Source organism: Monodelphis domestica, chromosome 2 (assembly GCF_027887165.1).
Source record: "Monodelphis domestica isolate mMonDom1 chromosome 2, mMonDom1.pri, whole genome shotgun sequence".
NCBI lineage: Eukaryota > Metazoa > Chordata > Mammalia > Didelphimorphia > Didelphidae > Monodelphis > Monodelphis domestica.
This window is the reverse complement of record NC_077228.1, coordinates 67,585,250-67,598,817: the sequence shown is the minus strand read 5'-3', so window position 1 is coordinate 67,598,817 and position 13,568 is coordinate 67,585,250. Positions and strand designations below refer to the sequence as shown.

Sequence of the window (13,568 nt, the reverse complement as noted above, 5' to 3'; positions counted from 1 at the left end):
CTATTATTGTTTTAAGCCTAGAAAAGGCATATTTGTTTTACATCTTTTTTTTGGCAAATAAGAATCATAAAAAATCTTTTAAATATTAAGTTCTTCATAGAAATATTAAAGTTTGTCAATGTTCTGTGGAGAATAAATAGACCATTATGTACAACCAAATATAAATACAAAAATTAAATTCTACTCTATGACTGACTTTTGCCCTGTTGTTTCTCAGTCTGATGAATGCCCAGGAGACTCTCCTGACTTATTGATATCCCTTTTGACTCTCTGCTCTTGAAGCTGCAAATGAGCAGAGGAAGAAAAAAAAAAGAAACTGCTCTATTTTATAAAAGTAGACATTTGCTAAATTATTACTTAAGTTTTATTAAAAATAACCACAGATGTTAAACAAAGAAGATACAGCATAAAATTCCATTTTCACAGATTTTCCACTATGTACTCAGTCAACCAAAAGGAAAGTATATTTTAAGGTCTGGTAATTGTTGATTTACCTGGATAATGGCATAAGCGATGTACACATTCTAGTAAGATTGCTTTATAACATAAGAATAACAAATTAACATTTTTATATGAAACCCTATAAAAAAGGGTAAAAAAAGAACAAACTACTGGTCATCTAAAAATAATTTCTCTAGTATAATCATTCTCAATGGATTATTAACATTTGTTCAAAAGGTAATGTTTATAAGGTTCTCCCCATCATTACATTATTCCTGTTGCCTACAAGAAACCTGTTTTCAATCAATCCATCAGGTGCCTATTAGACAATAAGGAGCTGAGATGCTAATCCAAAATATATTTAATCTCAACAGGGACAGAAAGAAAAGCAATTTTAAAAAGTGCAGGACTCACACTTGTATCACAAGATAGCAGACCTTTGGAATTGGCAAAGATCTCTGAGATGATATAGCTTCTCAGCACAAAAATTTTATAGATGAAGAAACTAAGACTCATGTGGGTTAAATGGCTAGGAAAGATGTCACGTGGCTAGTAAAACAATTAGAACCTAAGAATTTTGACTCTCAGCTAGATATATTTGCTACTACTTGTCACATTAAATCAAAAGGATCTCTTAAGTAACCAATAAATGTCTCCAGAAAAAAAGAAAGAGAATGAGGAAAAAGTGTAGAAATGGGGAGAAGAATCTCCATCACAAATTCCTATTTGTATGACTTGTTCAATTAGGAAACAGGGTCTATCTAAATAAGGATAAGTTCTAATGAGGAATTCTAAGGAACTCTGCTGAAAAGTTTAAGAACTTTAAGAAAAAATTTTGTAGCAGCAAGCTGAGGTAGTAGAGATTATTTGTTAGAAAATTGGAAAGATTGATCTTTTAACCGCTACTATACATTACTAATCCTCTAACAAAATAAAGTAAAACCAAGAAACATTTTAAAAAAGAGCTCCAAAAATGAAAGCCATTCAGCTTTTTCAATATGGTTGTGCAATATAATGTATATGGGTATGTAGAAGTGATAACTGGATTTAAAATTAGTCTTTTAAAGAAAATGGCATTTATGGATGAAAACATATAATGTTTTACTTGTTTATTTGAATGTACATCTTAGAAATTTGATTTTATAAGATTATCACTTATAAAAATGAATACTATGGAAAGATAATACATGTATAACCCAAATCAAATTGCTTGCCAGCTCCAGGAATGGGAAGGGAAGAAGGGAGGGAAACAATTTGGACTCTAAAACTCACAGAAATTTGTTATTAAATTAAAAATAAAATGAAAATGTCTTTTATTGATACCTTAAACTTGCCTAGCTACAATGAAGTAGATGTGAAAACCTACTAAACATGCCATCTACTGGTGAACCAGTAAACTTTTACTCAATCTCTGGATATATAGGATGAAAGCAAGGAAGAGAAAACTAAGCTATGAAAATATGGTTTAACAGTGACACATTATAATTAGAAACAATTTTAATGCTTAATGACCTTTCTGCTTTGGAAAGAGTAGACTATCTTAAGCACATCTGTAATATAACTAGATAAAACTATTTTGTATTTATATATAAACAACACACCCACAAAAAGCTTACCTTCTCTGCCAGTTAATTGAAGAGATTTTGATCTGATGAGAGGAAATGAGGTTCTTCTTTTTAAGTTCAAATCATCATATGAGGAAAAACACCTAAAATAAGTTAAGAATCATTAGCATACATCAAAACCTGCCCCCAAGAAAATCACAAATAATACTCTAAAATATTTGGGTTAGGTGGGGATTCATTAGAACTCTACAAAAACTGTGTGAGGATGCCATATAAACAGTACACATTTAAAGGTTTTAAAATTGCATTAAAATGCTTTCCTTGGCTAGATCTTTCAATATTAATCAACCAACAAGTATGTGTGTGTATATATATATATGTATATATATACACACACACACACACACACACACACACACACACACACACACACACACACACACACACACACAGTAACAGTTTGGGAGGTAGAGTACTAGGAATTAAGGGAAAATCACAAATCATAAAAGACTTCATGCAGATTATTGAGCTTCATCTTAAAAGAAGAGAGAGACTCTGAGGAACAAGTAAGAAGTAAATTCAAGGAATGAGGAATGGTCAGTGCAAAGACCTGAAGATAGAAAATGGACTGTCTTGAGTGAGTAAAAGAAAAAAAGCCCTTTTGGTTGGATTGCTAGCGCAGTAGGGGGAATTAATGTTCAAGAGAGGGTGGAAAGAGAGGTTGGAGTCAAGTTTTGTATATGGTTTTAAACGCTAAATATGAGTTTATATTTTATCTTGGAGGCAACAGAATGGACTGGATTTAGTTGAATAAGGAAGTAACATGGATAGATTTACTTTGGTTGCAGTTTATTGGGTTGGACTGTATTGAAGAGAGAAGTCAGGAAGTAGGATGATGTAATAATTTAGGTAAGAGGTGATTAGGATTCAAACTAAGATGCCAACTGTGTAAATAGAGAAAAGGGGTTTTTATATACATAAATGACTTCAAATGATTAATAAATTTTGGTCAGTATTAGTGCTCTTATCATGCAGAGGAAGTTGTCTCAATAAAACTACAGTAGTGAGGGAGAAGGGCCTAATCTAAAGTGCTGACACTGACAACAGGACAACTGAATTTAGCACTACCAAAAAAAAATTAACTGCTATTAGAACAATTTTTTTGATTGGAAAGAAAATAAGAATACTGATAGAGAAATAAACTGGATTATAGGAATCATTTACCTAGAGTGGAAAAGGGAACTTAAAAGGCTTAAAATCAGTCCAGCACCTTCATGTTACAGATGAAGAAACTGAAATTCAATAGAAAATGTGACTTGTTCTCCAACACAAAGCTATTTAAGTATCTACCAATTAGGATTTGAACCCAGGTAGTCCTGACTCCATGGCCAGTGACTTCTATTTGCTTATTACTAGAGAAAAGAGAAAGGATAAATTTCTCAAAAGTGTATAAAACATTACAAAGAAAAAAACAAAATGAGATATAATAGCCAACTGTACCTTTTAGGGCTTGGATAATGATTATTTTTAGGAAGCCTTGAAATATAATCTCCATCAAATTGAGAAGTATTCCTACAACGCTGCATACAAAGCATTAATCCCAAGATGACACAGAGAACCAAAGAAATCACGAGATAGCTTTGTCGATCTGAAACCTGGAGTAGGATGAGTAATAAAGTATATTTTATAAATGATTTAGTCACACTAGTTTTTAAAATATAGCCCAATTAATGACCTAAACAAATAACACTATTTGTTTTCACTTATCAATCTGTAGACGAGGGTCAAACACTCTCTGAAAATCTACTTTCTGAAGTACTCATTAAGTACCTACCATTTAATTGATTTGAAGCATTAAAAAAGAACTCATCAAATTACTTAGTATTTTATACAACGTTACAGTTCTGAGATGTTAAATATATAAGAACGGACAATAACCGTCTAATTGTAAAAATATGTTTATTTATTTAAATACAGGCATATTTATATTACTTCATCTAATGCCTATAGCCCCCCCCCTTCTTCTCTGAGGTAGGTGCGAAAGCTACCACCCTCAGTTTAAAAAAGGGAAGAAACAGGCTCTGAGAGATAAAGTAACTTGCTTATGTGCTTAGGGTCAAACTATCTCAGAGGCAGGATTTAAACTCAGTTTTTCTTAACTCCAAGTCTAGCATAATGCATTACATTAAACAAACACTTTACTAGTCTTTGAGCAGTAACCAAAGCTGTTGTCGGTAGTTATGTGACAAATTATGTTTTATTGAAATTTAATTCATTTTTACTAAAAGTAACACATTCTTTAAAAAAACAAAACAAAACAGGAAAAGAGGCAGTCTCTTGTTGGGTACAAAACAGACCTCTGAATCAAGAGGGACTGGATTCAAGACCTACCTGATATCCTGATGTGACCTTAATAAGTCACTCAACCTCAGTGCCCAGCTCCTCACAGAACCACCTCCAGGCCTTCAGTCAAAAAGCCAGAGGGTAGGAGGGGATTGTTTAAAAAACAAAATAATAACAATAGTAATGTTTCCACTGTCATGCTCTATAACAAAAATTTATTAAATCCTTGCTAAGTACAAAGTACTGAGGGGCTAGGCATCAGGGATACAAAGATGAAGAAGCATAAGCTTCTCATGAGAGCAGAAAAGACTTGCCAGAAAGAGAAAGTGTAGAGAAAGAAGAGTTGACTAGGGGAGGCTGGGAGAGGGGAGATTCAGAAAAGGGGAGACTGAGCTGGTTCTTCATTGGGCAGGAAGCATGTGGAAGATGCTAAGCAGCAAAAGAACACAAAGAGGAGAACAGAGAGGAGCCCAGGTTAGCCATAGTATGAATGGGATGAAGGAGAATTCAGCTGACAAGAAAATGCATTCAGGTTGAATAGTGAATAGATAGGGCTAAGTCCCCTCCAAAAGCAGAAGAAGAAAAAGAAGAAAGGAAAAAAAGAGAAAAACAAAAGTCTTGTTTTAGTGTTGCCTGGAATTATTTTGGGCATATAAAGTTAAAGAAATAAAATATCCTTTGTTTTGAAAACCAAGTTTAATCAGTACTTGTTAGACTCTAAAGTTCATGTAATATTAACTGGATAATTTACATTATAAAAGTTTCTTAGCTAAAGTTTTGCTAAGATCTGTATCATGAGATTATGAGAAAAAACTAAAAGAAGATATTAAAATTTTTTAAATACCATTTATTCAGGCTTATATTACCCACCAAATTATCTATTTCTGAAGAGGTTTCTAGATTCTTTGGCTTTCCTCTTTACAATCATTTTTCAGGCATGGGCTTATCTCACCAAATTAATAATTACCTCACGCTTTAGGTCTGCTACTGCTGTTGATAAATTAGAAACTAGCTGGGTCATGTTGGTCAGCTGTGCCTGCAGTAACTGGATAGCTTCAGTTTGCCGCTGGTCCTGTTAAAAGTAATGGACATTTTATTTGTTTTGAGTTTCACTACCTGAAACTTTTAAGTTTTAATGCAAGCTTTTCATAGTTATGAAAACTATTTATTCTGATTATAAAAAAAAATAAAAACGCAAGATGCATAGAATATCCTGGCTTTGATAAGAAAATTATTTTTCAAAGAACTACCATTTTAAAAAATCTAGGCCAGTCAGGTTAATTTTAAAAAGACCCTGCTTTATCCACTTATAGCACTATATAAAAATGGAAGACTTACTAAGAATTAAGTCATTTTGTGAACTGTGAATTAAATCCTTGTGGCTATAAAACAAGTAACCCAAAAGATACATAGAAACATTTATTTTTTAAATTACCAACTTAAGTTTGCAGTATTCATCCATTATAAAACCAAATGAAATTCAGTAAATTTTAAATTCTTTAAATACATTTCAACAACAAATAACTATTAAAATCCATTTATGTTCTTACTTAAAATACCATTTTGCATGCTATTTTTTAAAAAAAATTTCAATCAGCATAAGTCCATTTTTCCTTCTCAATGTACCATCCTTTGTATAATAATTCCTTTCACCTTTTATAGCATAATTGTATTCCATCATATTTATGTAAATTAATTTGATAAGCTCTTAACCAATTTATAGGCTCTCTCTCAGATTCTCCTATTTTGCTCCCTCCAAAAGAACTAAAAACATTTTTGTATATTCTTAGGATTCATTTTGGCTTAGGACTAATCACCCCTTAATCTATTCTCACTTCAATTTCACCTCCCTACCTACTCATTTTCCCTATTTCTCTGTTCAATGAAATTATTTTTATACTCAACTGTCTGTGTCTTGACCAGCTAATGAAAAAGTAAGATTCAAGTATCAATCCCCTTAATTTGTAAATGTCTATTTGTGTACCATAACATAAAAGAATTTCCCCCTAACTTTCTTTTCCCTTCCCACCAGTGTTTTCTTCCTCTTTCCTTCAAGATCAAGCCATAGCAGAACCAACCCCAAGTTTTCTGTTTAATTAAATCCCCTCTATGACTCCTGTTGTTAAGAGGATTCAAAGGACACATTTACATCTCCCCAAGTTAGAATGCAAGCAGTTTTATCCTCAAGAGAGATGGGCAGGAAAGCTGAAGTAGTTAAAGGAGAATTAAAAAAATAAATAAATAAAAATTCTACAGTAACTTAATCATGCATCTGCTGTAGAAAAGTAAATATAATTGTTCAACAGGTACCACTGCCCTTCAAAATCTCAATTAGCCTAGCTAATAACAGAGACTCATTTGCATCAGTATTTTGTATCTCCTTTTACAAAGTAAAACCATATTTTCATCTAGCAATGTCCTGAGATAGCAAATTGAAAAGAACACATGATTTAAAAGACCCAAGAAAAGAACACATGATTTAAAAGACCCAAACCAACAATTTTTAGGCATAATCACATTTTCAAAATTTGTTATCAAGATTATGAAGTACTTTGAAAGAAATTCCTAACGTCGATCACCATACACTCTGCCATTAAAAAAAATCATTAAATAGAAGCCCCTTTAGAGTTCACCAACTAGGAAAAAAAATGCCCAAATAACTATTTCTTTCATTTTAGGAGGACCTTTTCAAGAAAAATATAGTAGTAGAAGATTACTTACCTGTTCCTCTGCTATTCGAGAAGTGTTCTGAAGTTTTATTATAGTTTTATTAAAAGCCTTTTGCATTTCTTCCATTTGTTTTCGATACCTATGAAATGAATAAACAAATTAATTTTAATTTTCCCATAATTTATGTATTGGATGTATCCTCTACTTTGGAGAATTCTATCCCTAGTTTTCCATCCTTTGTTGATTATCTCCATCAATGATAACTCTTTGTTCTGATTATTTACAGAGCTACTTGCAAATATAAAGGAAAGGGTCTTGGGGGTTACTAGGCACTTCTAACTTAAATGATAATATGCATCACACTCCTTAAAGAGGTCTAGGGTTATGTTTGGTTTGAGGTATTATTTAGGCAGGTAGAGTGTGCAAGACAAGTATTGAAAGACAAGAAAAAGTAATTTTGGAATATGACAAAAAGATTATATGAGAAACAGGCAGTTGGAAATGGGAAAGAAGTGACTCCTAGTGTCTTCCTAAATATATTTTTTCTTTATCTTGGCCTATTGAAATGCTACCCTTCTAAGGCTCTGATGTTGCCAACACCATGAAGTCTTCCCAGATAATTTTGTTCAGACGTTACTCTTTTCAAGCAGTGAAAGAAGGAATGTTGGCTATATCCCAAACTAAAATTTAATTTTCATGACACAGCCTACATAGCTATCTAGCTTTATAAAGCACCTATCTATCATGTAGAAAAAATTTGGTTAGGTACTTTGGTCACAAATTCAAAAATAAATCCCTTTCTCAAGTAGAGGTAGGGAGTGAGATGGCCCTGGAATGCAGCATGTTTATAGTTATTATTATTTAAAAGTCATTATTCAGCTTTACCTTGATTCCCATGTTAGCATGCTAACAATTTCATGTACATAAGATTATTTGTTTTATCAATAACATTTGCTTTTATTTTAACAGTCATTTCTTTATACTTAGCCCCCATCTTGTGGATCTTCTTTATAAAGAAAAAGAAAAATAGGTAAGCAAAATCAACCTATATCAAACTGTAAACACATTTAAAGAGTTGCAACATTCTGAATCCATAGCTCTCCATTTTTCCAAAGAAAGGTATGAGCACCATTTGCTCATTTTTCTCCCATGATAGGGAAAATCATATAATGACCACACTGAATGATCATTATGATGGACAGCTAGCTAGTGTTTATAAAACACACTTTAGGGATTGCAAAGTATTTTACATATTTTATCTAATTTATTCTCACAATAATCCACTGAGCCAAGTGTGATTATTATCCCTTTTTATAGATCAAAAAAAGTGAGGTTGAGAGGTTAAGTGATTTATGTAAGTATCTGAGGTAGGATTTGAACTTAGATCTTCCTAATCCTATCTCCAGTGCTCTATCCATTGTACCACCTAGCTCTGTCTGTGTCTCCTGTACAACTAATTCAAAGTTTGTTTTCATTAGCTCTTCTTCTCTCAATACATTTAAAGTATTTCCCGAGGCACTTCTAAAGGACAAACTGAGGCTATAATAATGTCCTAGAACAGCTCACACTCCTTTAGTTCATCTCAGAGGAGGGCAATCTCTGTTTTTAATAAGAGCTAGAAATGAGGTGTGGGAGACTTAGCAACTTTGCCTAGCCAGAATCACAGAAGGAGAGGCAGCACTGGAAGAGGCCTCAGAGGACACAAGAGATGAGGAAAAGTAAAGCCTTCAGAGGTTCAGTGATTTGCTCTACTGACAGGGCTCCATGGAGGTGATACTGGACATGAGTTTGCTAGAATCCAAATACACTACTCTGCCTCTTTCATTTTAAAGCATCCCACCCACCAAGGACAGTCAAATTATTATTTTTTTTATCACTGTATACTATATTCCTGAAAGTATTTGCTCGAGAGTTGCATCTTCTACTTTACCCTTTGTTATCACTGCATGGATATTTATATATCATCTTCTAGTGAAACCAAGCCCTCTTCACTTTTCATCTGTGTGCCTTCTTGGTATATAAGAGTTATAATCAGGATTTATTAAGAGTGAAATTTCCAGAAAAAGTCATTTTCCATAGATTGGGGAATAGCTAAACATACTATGGTACAAGAATATAATGAAATATTGTGATGAAATGATGAACATAAATATAGAGAAGATATAGAAAATTACATAAACTGATAAAAGTAAGCAAAATCAGGAACATACACAATGATATCAAAGTAAATGGAAAACTAACAACAAAAATAAAACAAGTGAAACTGAATGATGCAAAATCATAATGATCCAAGTTTGTACCCTAAAAAAGAAATATCAAAACCCAATTCCTTCACATTAGTATCTGGTATTTTTGATATAGTTGGTTTTGGTGAACTTTTTCCCTTCTTTTTTATTCTCTGGTCAGGGAGGGAACAGAGTAGGAAATAAAAGTGATATTTAAAAAATACACATTTTAAAAGTATTCCCCATGCATCCTGGTTATTCTGTGTTTAACAAAATGAAGAACTAACTCATTTGTGTTTGTACTAAATATCTTTCAAATGGTAAATATATAGTTTAATTCCACATAAAGCATATATACCATATTCTAAAATCTGTGTTGATTTCTTTGACAAGATAAACTAAGATAATAAAAATCATGAAACTCTTGGCACAACAGGTATAATCTGTGCTTCTGCATATATCCACAGGAAAAGACTCAGTAACACATAGGAAAGCAGGACAATTCTATATCAAAGATTCAATTATTCATACATAGTCCAAAATCTCACTTCAGTCTTCCCCATCAAGTTTCCTCTATAGCTGGTGAAAAATAAGAAAACTAGTCTTCCCATCACCTTCCCCCCCCCCCCCCCCCCTTCCTGCCTCTCTGGGACTTAGGCAGCAAAGATAAGTGAGGAAGAAACATTTCAAACTTGACGCCCTTTAAGTTTTATAATGTTAACCAGCTTTGCTTAAAGCTCTATAATTAAAACTAAAACTAAATCATTTTATTTTCATTCATCATTCAGGGTGTGTGTGTATGTGTGTGGGCTTAAACTCAGTAGGTAAATGCTGAGTGGTACCATTATATCAAGAACTAGTTTAATCCTGATCTACAACTGTTTATTCTTGCATTTGAAATTTTTCTTTCTTGAATGTATATATTTGCTACTTAACTTGCCCTTCAGATTCAATTGATTCAAATAATCCTTTTATCTTACCTTTGGCTAAGTTCCTCTAGATATCGGCCACTGAGAGACATGTTGACTTCTAGGGCTTTAATGCGGTTGTTAAGCCTCATGAATACTGACTCCTTTTGGTTTGATCCATGCACAAGGTTTCCATTGGCATACCCTAGCTCTGTTGAATTTTGTAATTCAGCATAAAAATCAGGAGCTGTCCTCTGCAACCCACCATGCACAGGGATAGCCAGAAGCGCATCTTCTGCTGCTTGCTCTTCTTCTCTTATGTCAGAGGCTGGAGAAGACTCCACATCAGAAGGTGGAATATGCTTGTGTGTGTCAGTGATGGTCACCTTGGCTTCCTCATCTTCACTATCTGCCACAGAGGCCATGTGTTCAAGAGGCAGGACTGATTCTGAAGGCTTTAGAATAACTTGAATTGAATTTGTATCGTCCCTAATGCTACTGTCCTTAACTTCACCAACAGCATTCGTTTCATAGATCACAGAATGTTTTTCTATAGCGACATTGGTCTCGGACTTTTTTTCCATTTCTGTAGAAACCTCAACAATGCTTTCTTGAGGAAAGAGCTGTGATACTGTTTGTCCTACCTCATGCTTAACAAGCTCAGGAACCTCCACTTTGGATAATGACTTGATTTCTGGAGTTACATCCAAAAGGTCTGATTGAGACACAGTTGGAGGATGGCTAGGCTCTAGTTCAATAGCATCCTTGGTATGATTGATCAGGTCATCATGGAACCTGCTGCTTACATTATGTGCCACAGGAGTTTCACCTTCTCTCTCCATCATCTTACCATCCAATTCCTCACTCAGAGGTTGTGACACCAAAGCATCTATTGTCTCAGTTGTGAGCAGCAGTGGTGGCTGAGCTGTAACAGGATAACAAGTCTCTCTGCTCCCCAAAGTCCTGCTGCGCAAACGATGAAGAGCAACTCTAACAGAACACCATTTCAGTAGATATTCTGAAAAACTAGAAACGCAACATGCTGTCGCCAGCTCACTGCAATACGCTTGTGTCTCCAAGTCAGACCATGCTGGAGACTCTTCTTCTTGCTCGTCGTTCCCGAGAAGAGTGACAGTTGATGGGCTTGGTTCCTCTTCTTCTTCTTGGACTAGTTGTACAATTGGGCTCTCTTTAGAAAAGTCCAGAGTGGGTGGCTCAATATCTGGTAAATGGCCTTCAGCAGTTATAAACCTAGGAATAAACATTTCCATTATAAATAGTGAATTTCTACCCTTAACAAAATCTAAAGGCAAATAGAGTTTAAGAGTTAAAGAAAAATCTGAATTATCTTGCAATAAGCAAATATCTGTTAATATTGAAGTCAACTTTTCTCCTGGAAAAAAAATTTTTTTATTTAATATTTCATATGTTGTTCAAGTACTGGAAATCATAATAATAAATCATTAATACATCACTTTTTATTTGGGAACATTGCTAGATTAAAGGGGAAAAATGGAAGAGCATTGCAGAATAAGTTATATTACTAGAACCCAGATAACTAATTTTTTAAGTGACTGAGTGGCTTGTAAATCATACATAAATATAGATCTCTTACTAAATCATCATCATCTTTGCCCAAGGGAGGCCTACCTGCAATGACTACCTCTCTATTTTCCCCCAATCCCTCAAAGTACTTTCATGTGTATTGTCTTAGAGATATCCCTACAGACAAAAATCAGAGTTAACAAACAAAAAGAAAGCTAGTTCTCCTAATGTTCAGGGTTTTGTCTGAGCATGCAATTAGTTTTCATTAGAAGATATTTTTACAAAGAGATCATTTTAAGGGGGAATGTGGAGAGAATGGAGAGAATCATTTGGAGGGCAAAGTTTTGAAGTATCTTAATATTTTCTAGGATGATTTTCTGCTGTTTTAAAAACAAGATAAAACACTGTGATCAAAATTATCCCTTTCCACCTAAGATCAATAATGATTAAAGAGCAAACTCATATGAAGTACCATTAAAAATATTATATTCCATCTCTTATTTTCTTTAATACCTAAGATTCCATACATGAAAATTTTCACATGAGTACATATTGCCCCATACTTTTTGTTAATTGTGGCCCATTAGGAATATCATAATTTTCCAGAGGTTCTACTTTTCTTATATCCTATAGAGGCCCAAGGCACATTGTATGCACTTAATAAATATTTATAATTTTAAACTTCTTAAAATTGGACTGTTTAACAGGTCCTTTGGTCTACAATCATAACTAATGAACAGACTGTAATAATTTGTAGTAATGGAAAGAAAAATGCCAAAGATATTAAAAAGGTAAATATCAGGCATATCAGGCATAAGAAGAGAGTTTAAAGTTTTTGTTTTTACCCTGCTATAACAGATTCGCCTAACTTTTTTTGTTTTACTTGCATTAATCATCTTGAGATTTAATATTTTATGGAGTAAAACATACATAAATAACATTTTTCTAGTAATACCTCACTTTCCCATTTCAATAAGTACCTTGTGACTTCTGGGCTTAATATTCTAGTGTTCTCTTTGCAACTTACTCAGGTGATGATGAAATAGGGCTCGGCTCTGGATCTGGCATCTGAGGGGCTGCTGTGGCAGGGATGCTGCTCTTAGATAAACTCTTATTTCCTATTTAAAAAAAAAATTATACATATCCACATTGAAAACTTCATTAAGTAGAATATTTTCTTGTTGTATCACAAAAATCCGATATCCTAACATAGAACACTATTTTCTTAGGCAATGATAAAGAAAATAATAATATTATTAAATAATAGGGCATATTATCCTTCAAATAATTCTGCTACAGGCTTCCTTGTTGAAAGCAAAATTTCAGTGTTATACCTAATGATATTTAACATTTTTCCTCAAGTGAATTCACTGGCACTTAAAGTAAAACAAATATAATACTGGACTGAATATGAATCATATTTTCCTTCCTTAAATCTGGCAATCACAAAAATTGAGTAAGGCAATATAACCAGTACTATTTTTTATTATATGTACTTTTTTTTTCTTTCAAAGATATCTCATTTTAAGGCAAAATGAAACAGCATATATTAAGAATAATACGGTTATACAAATAGTGTTCTAATTTTCTATGCCTTCTATGCCACTGAAGAACTAAGGAAAAGGGAAGGAGTGAACTTGTGGCTTTAATTATGCTAGTAGAGCAATGAACATGAAATATCATGTTGTCAGAAGGCAGCTATAAGGCAGAGTATTATATGTATTAGCAAGATACAAAACAAAATGCCATGTGAGACCTGAAGGAGAAGACTGTTAGTAATCACAGGATTCAAGGAAAATTTTGTAGACATGATGGTGACTTCTATAATGGGCTTAGGGATTAATATGAATTCAATAGGTGAAGAGAGGGAG

The 13,568-nt window shown here is 33.5% G+C and overlaps 1 protein-coding gene across 6 annotated transcripts in view; it reads right to left on the bottom strand.

The window, feature by feature from the left end:
- The window catches only part of SUCO (SUN domain containing ossification factor), a 100,797-nt gene that overhangs the window by 3,818 nt on the left and 83,411 nt on the right, over nucleotides 1-13,568 (bottom strand). For 5 of the 6 annotated variants that reach the window (XM_007480793.3, XM_007480791.3, XM_007480795.2 and 2 more), the window contains 6 exons: nucleotides 12,725-12,815; nucleotides 10,225-11,403; nucleotides 7,071-7,158; nucleotides 5,317-5,421; nucleotides 3,507-3,661; nucleotides 2,058-2,149 (listed from right to left, as the gene is read on the bottom strand). In XM_007480793.3, coding sequence (XP_007480855.2) covers nucleotides 2,058-2,149; nucleotides 3,507-3,661; nucleotides 5,317-5,421; nucleotides 7,071-7,158; nucleotides 10,225-11,403; nucleotides 12,725-12,815 — 1,710 coding nt within the window. Of the gene's footprint in view, nucleotides 1-196; nucleotides 283-2,057; nucleotides 2,150-3,506; nucleotides 3,662-5,316; nucleotides 5,422-7,070; nucleotides 7,159-10,224; nucleotides 11,404-12,724; nucleotides 12,816-13,568 lie in introns of all 6 variants that reach the window. The other variant, XR_461296.3, reaches the window with a different exon arrangement.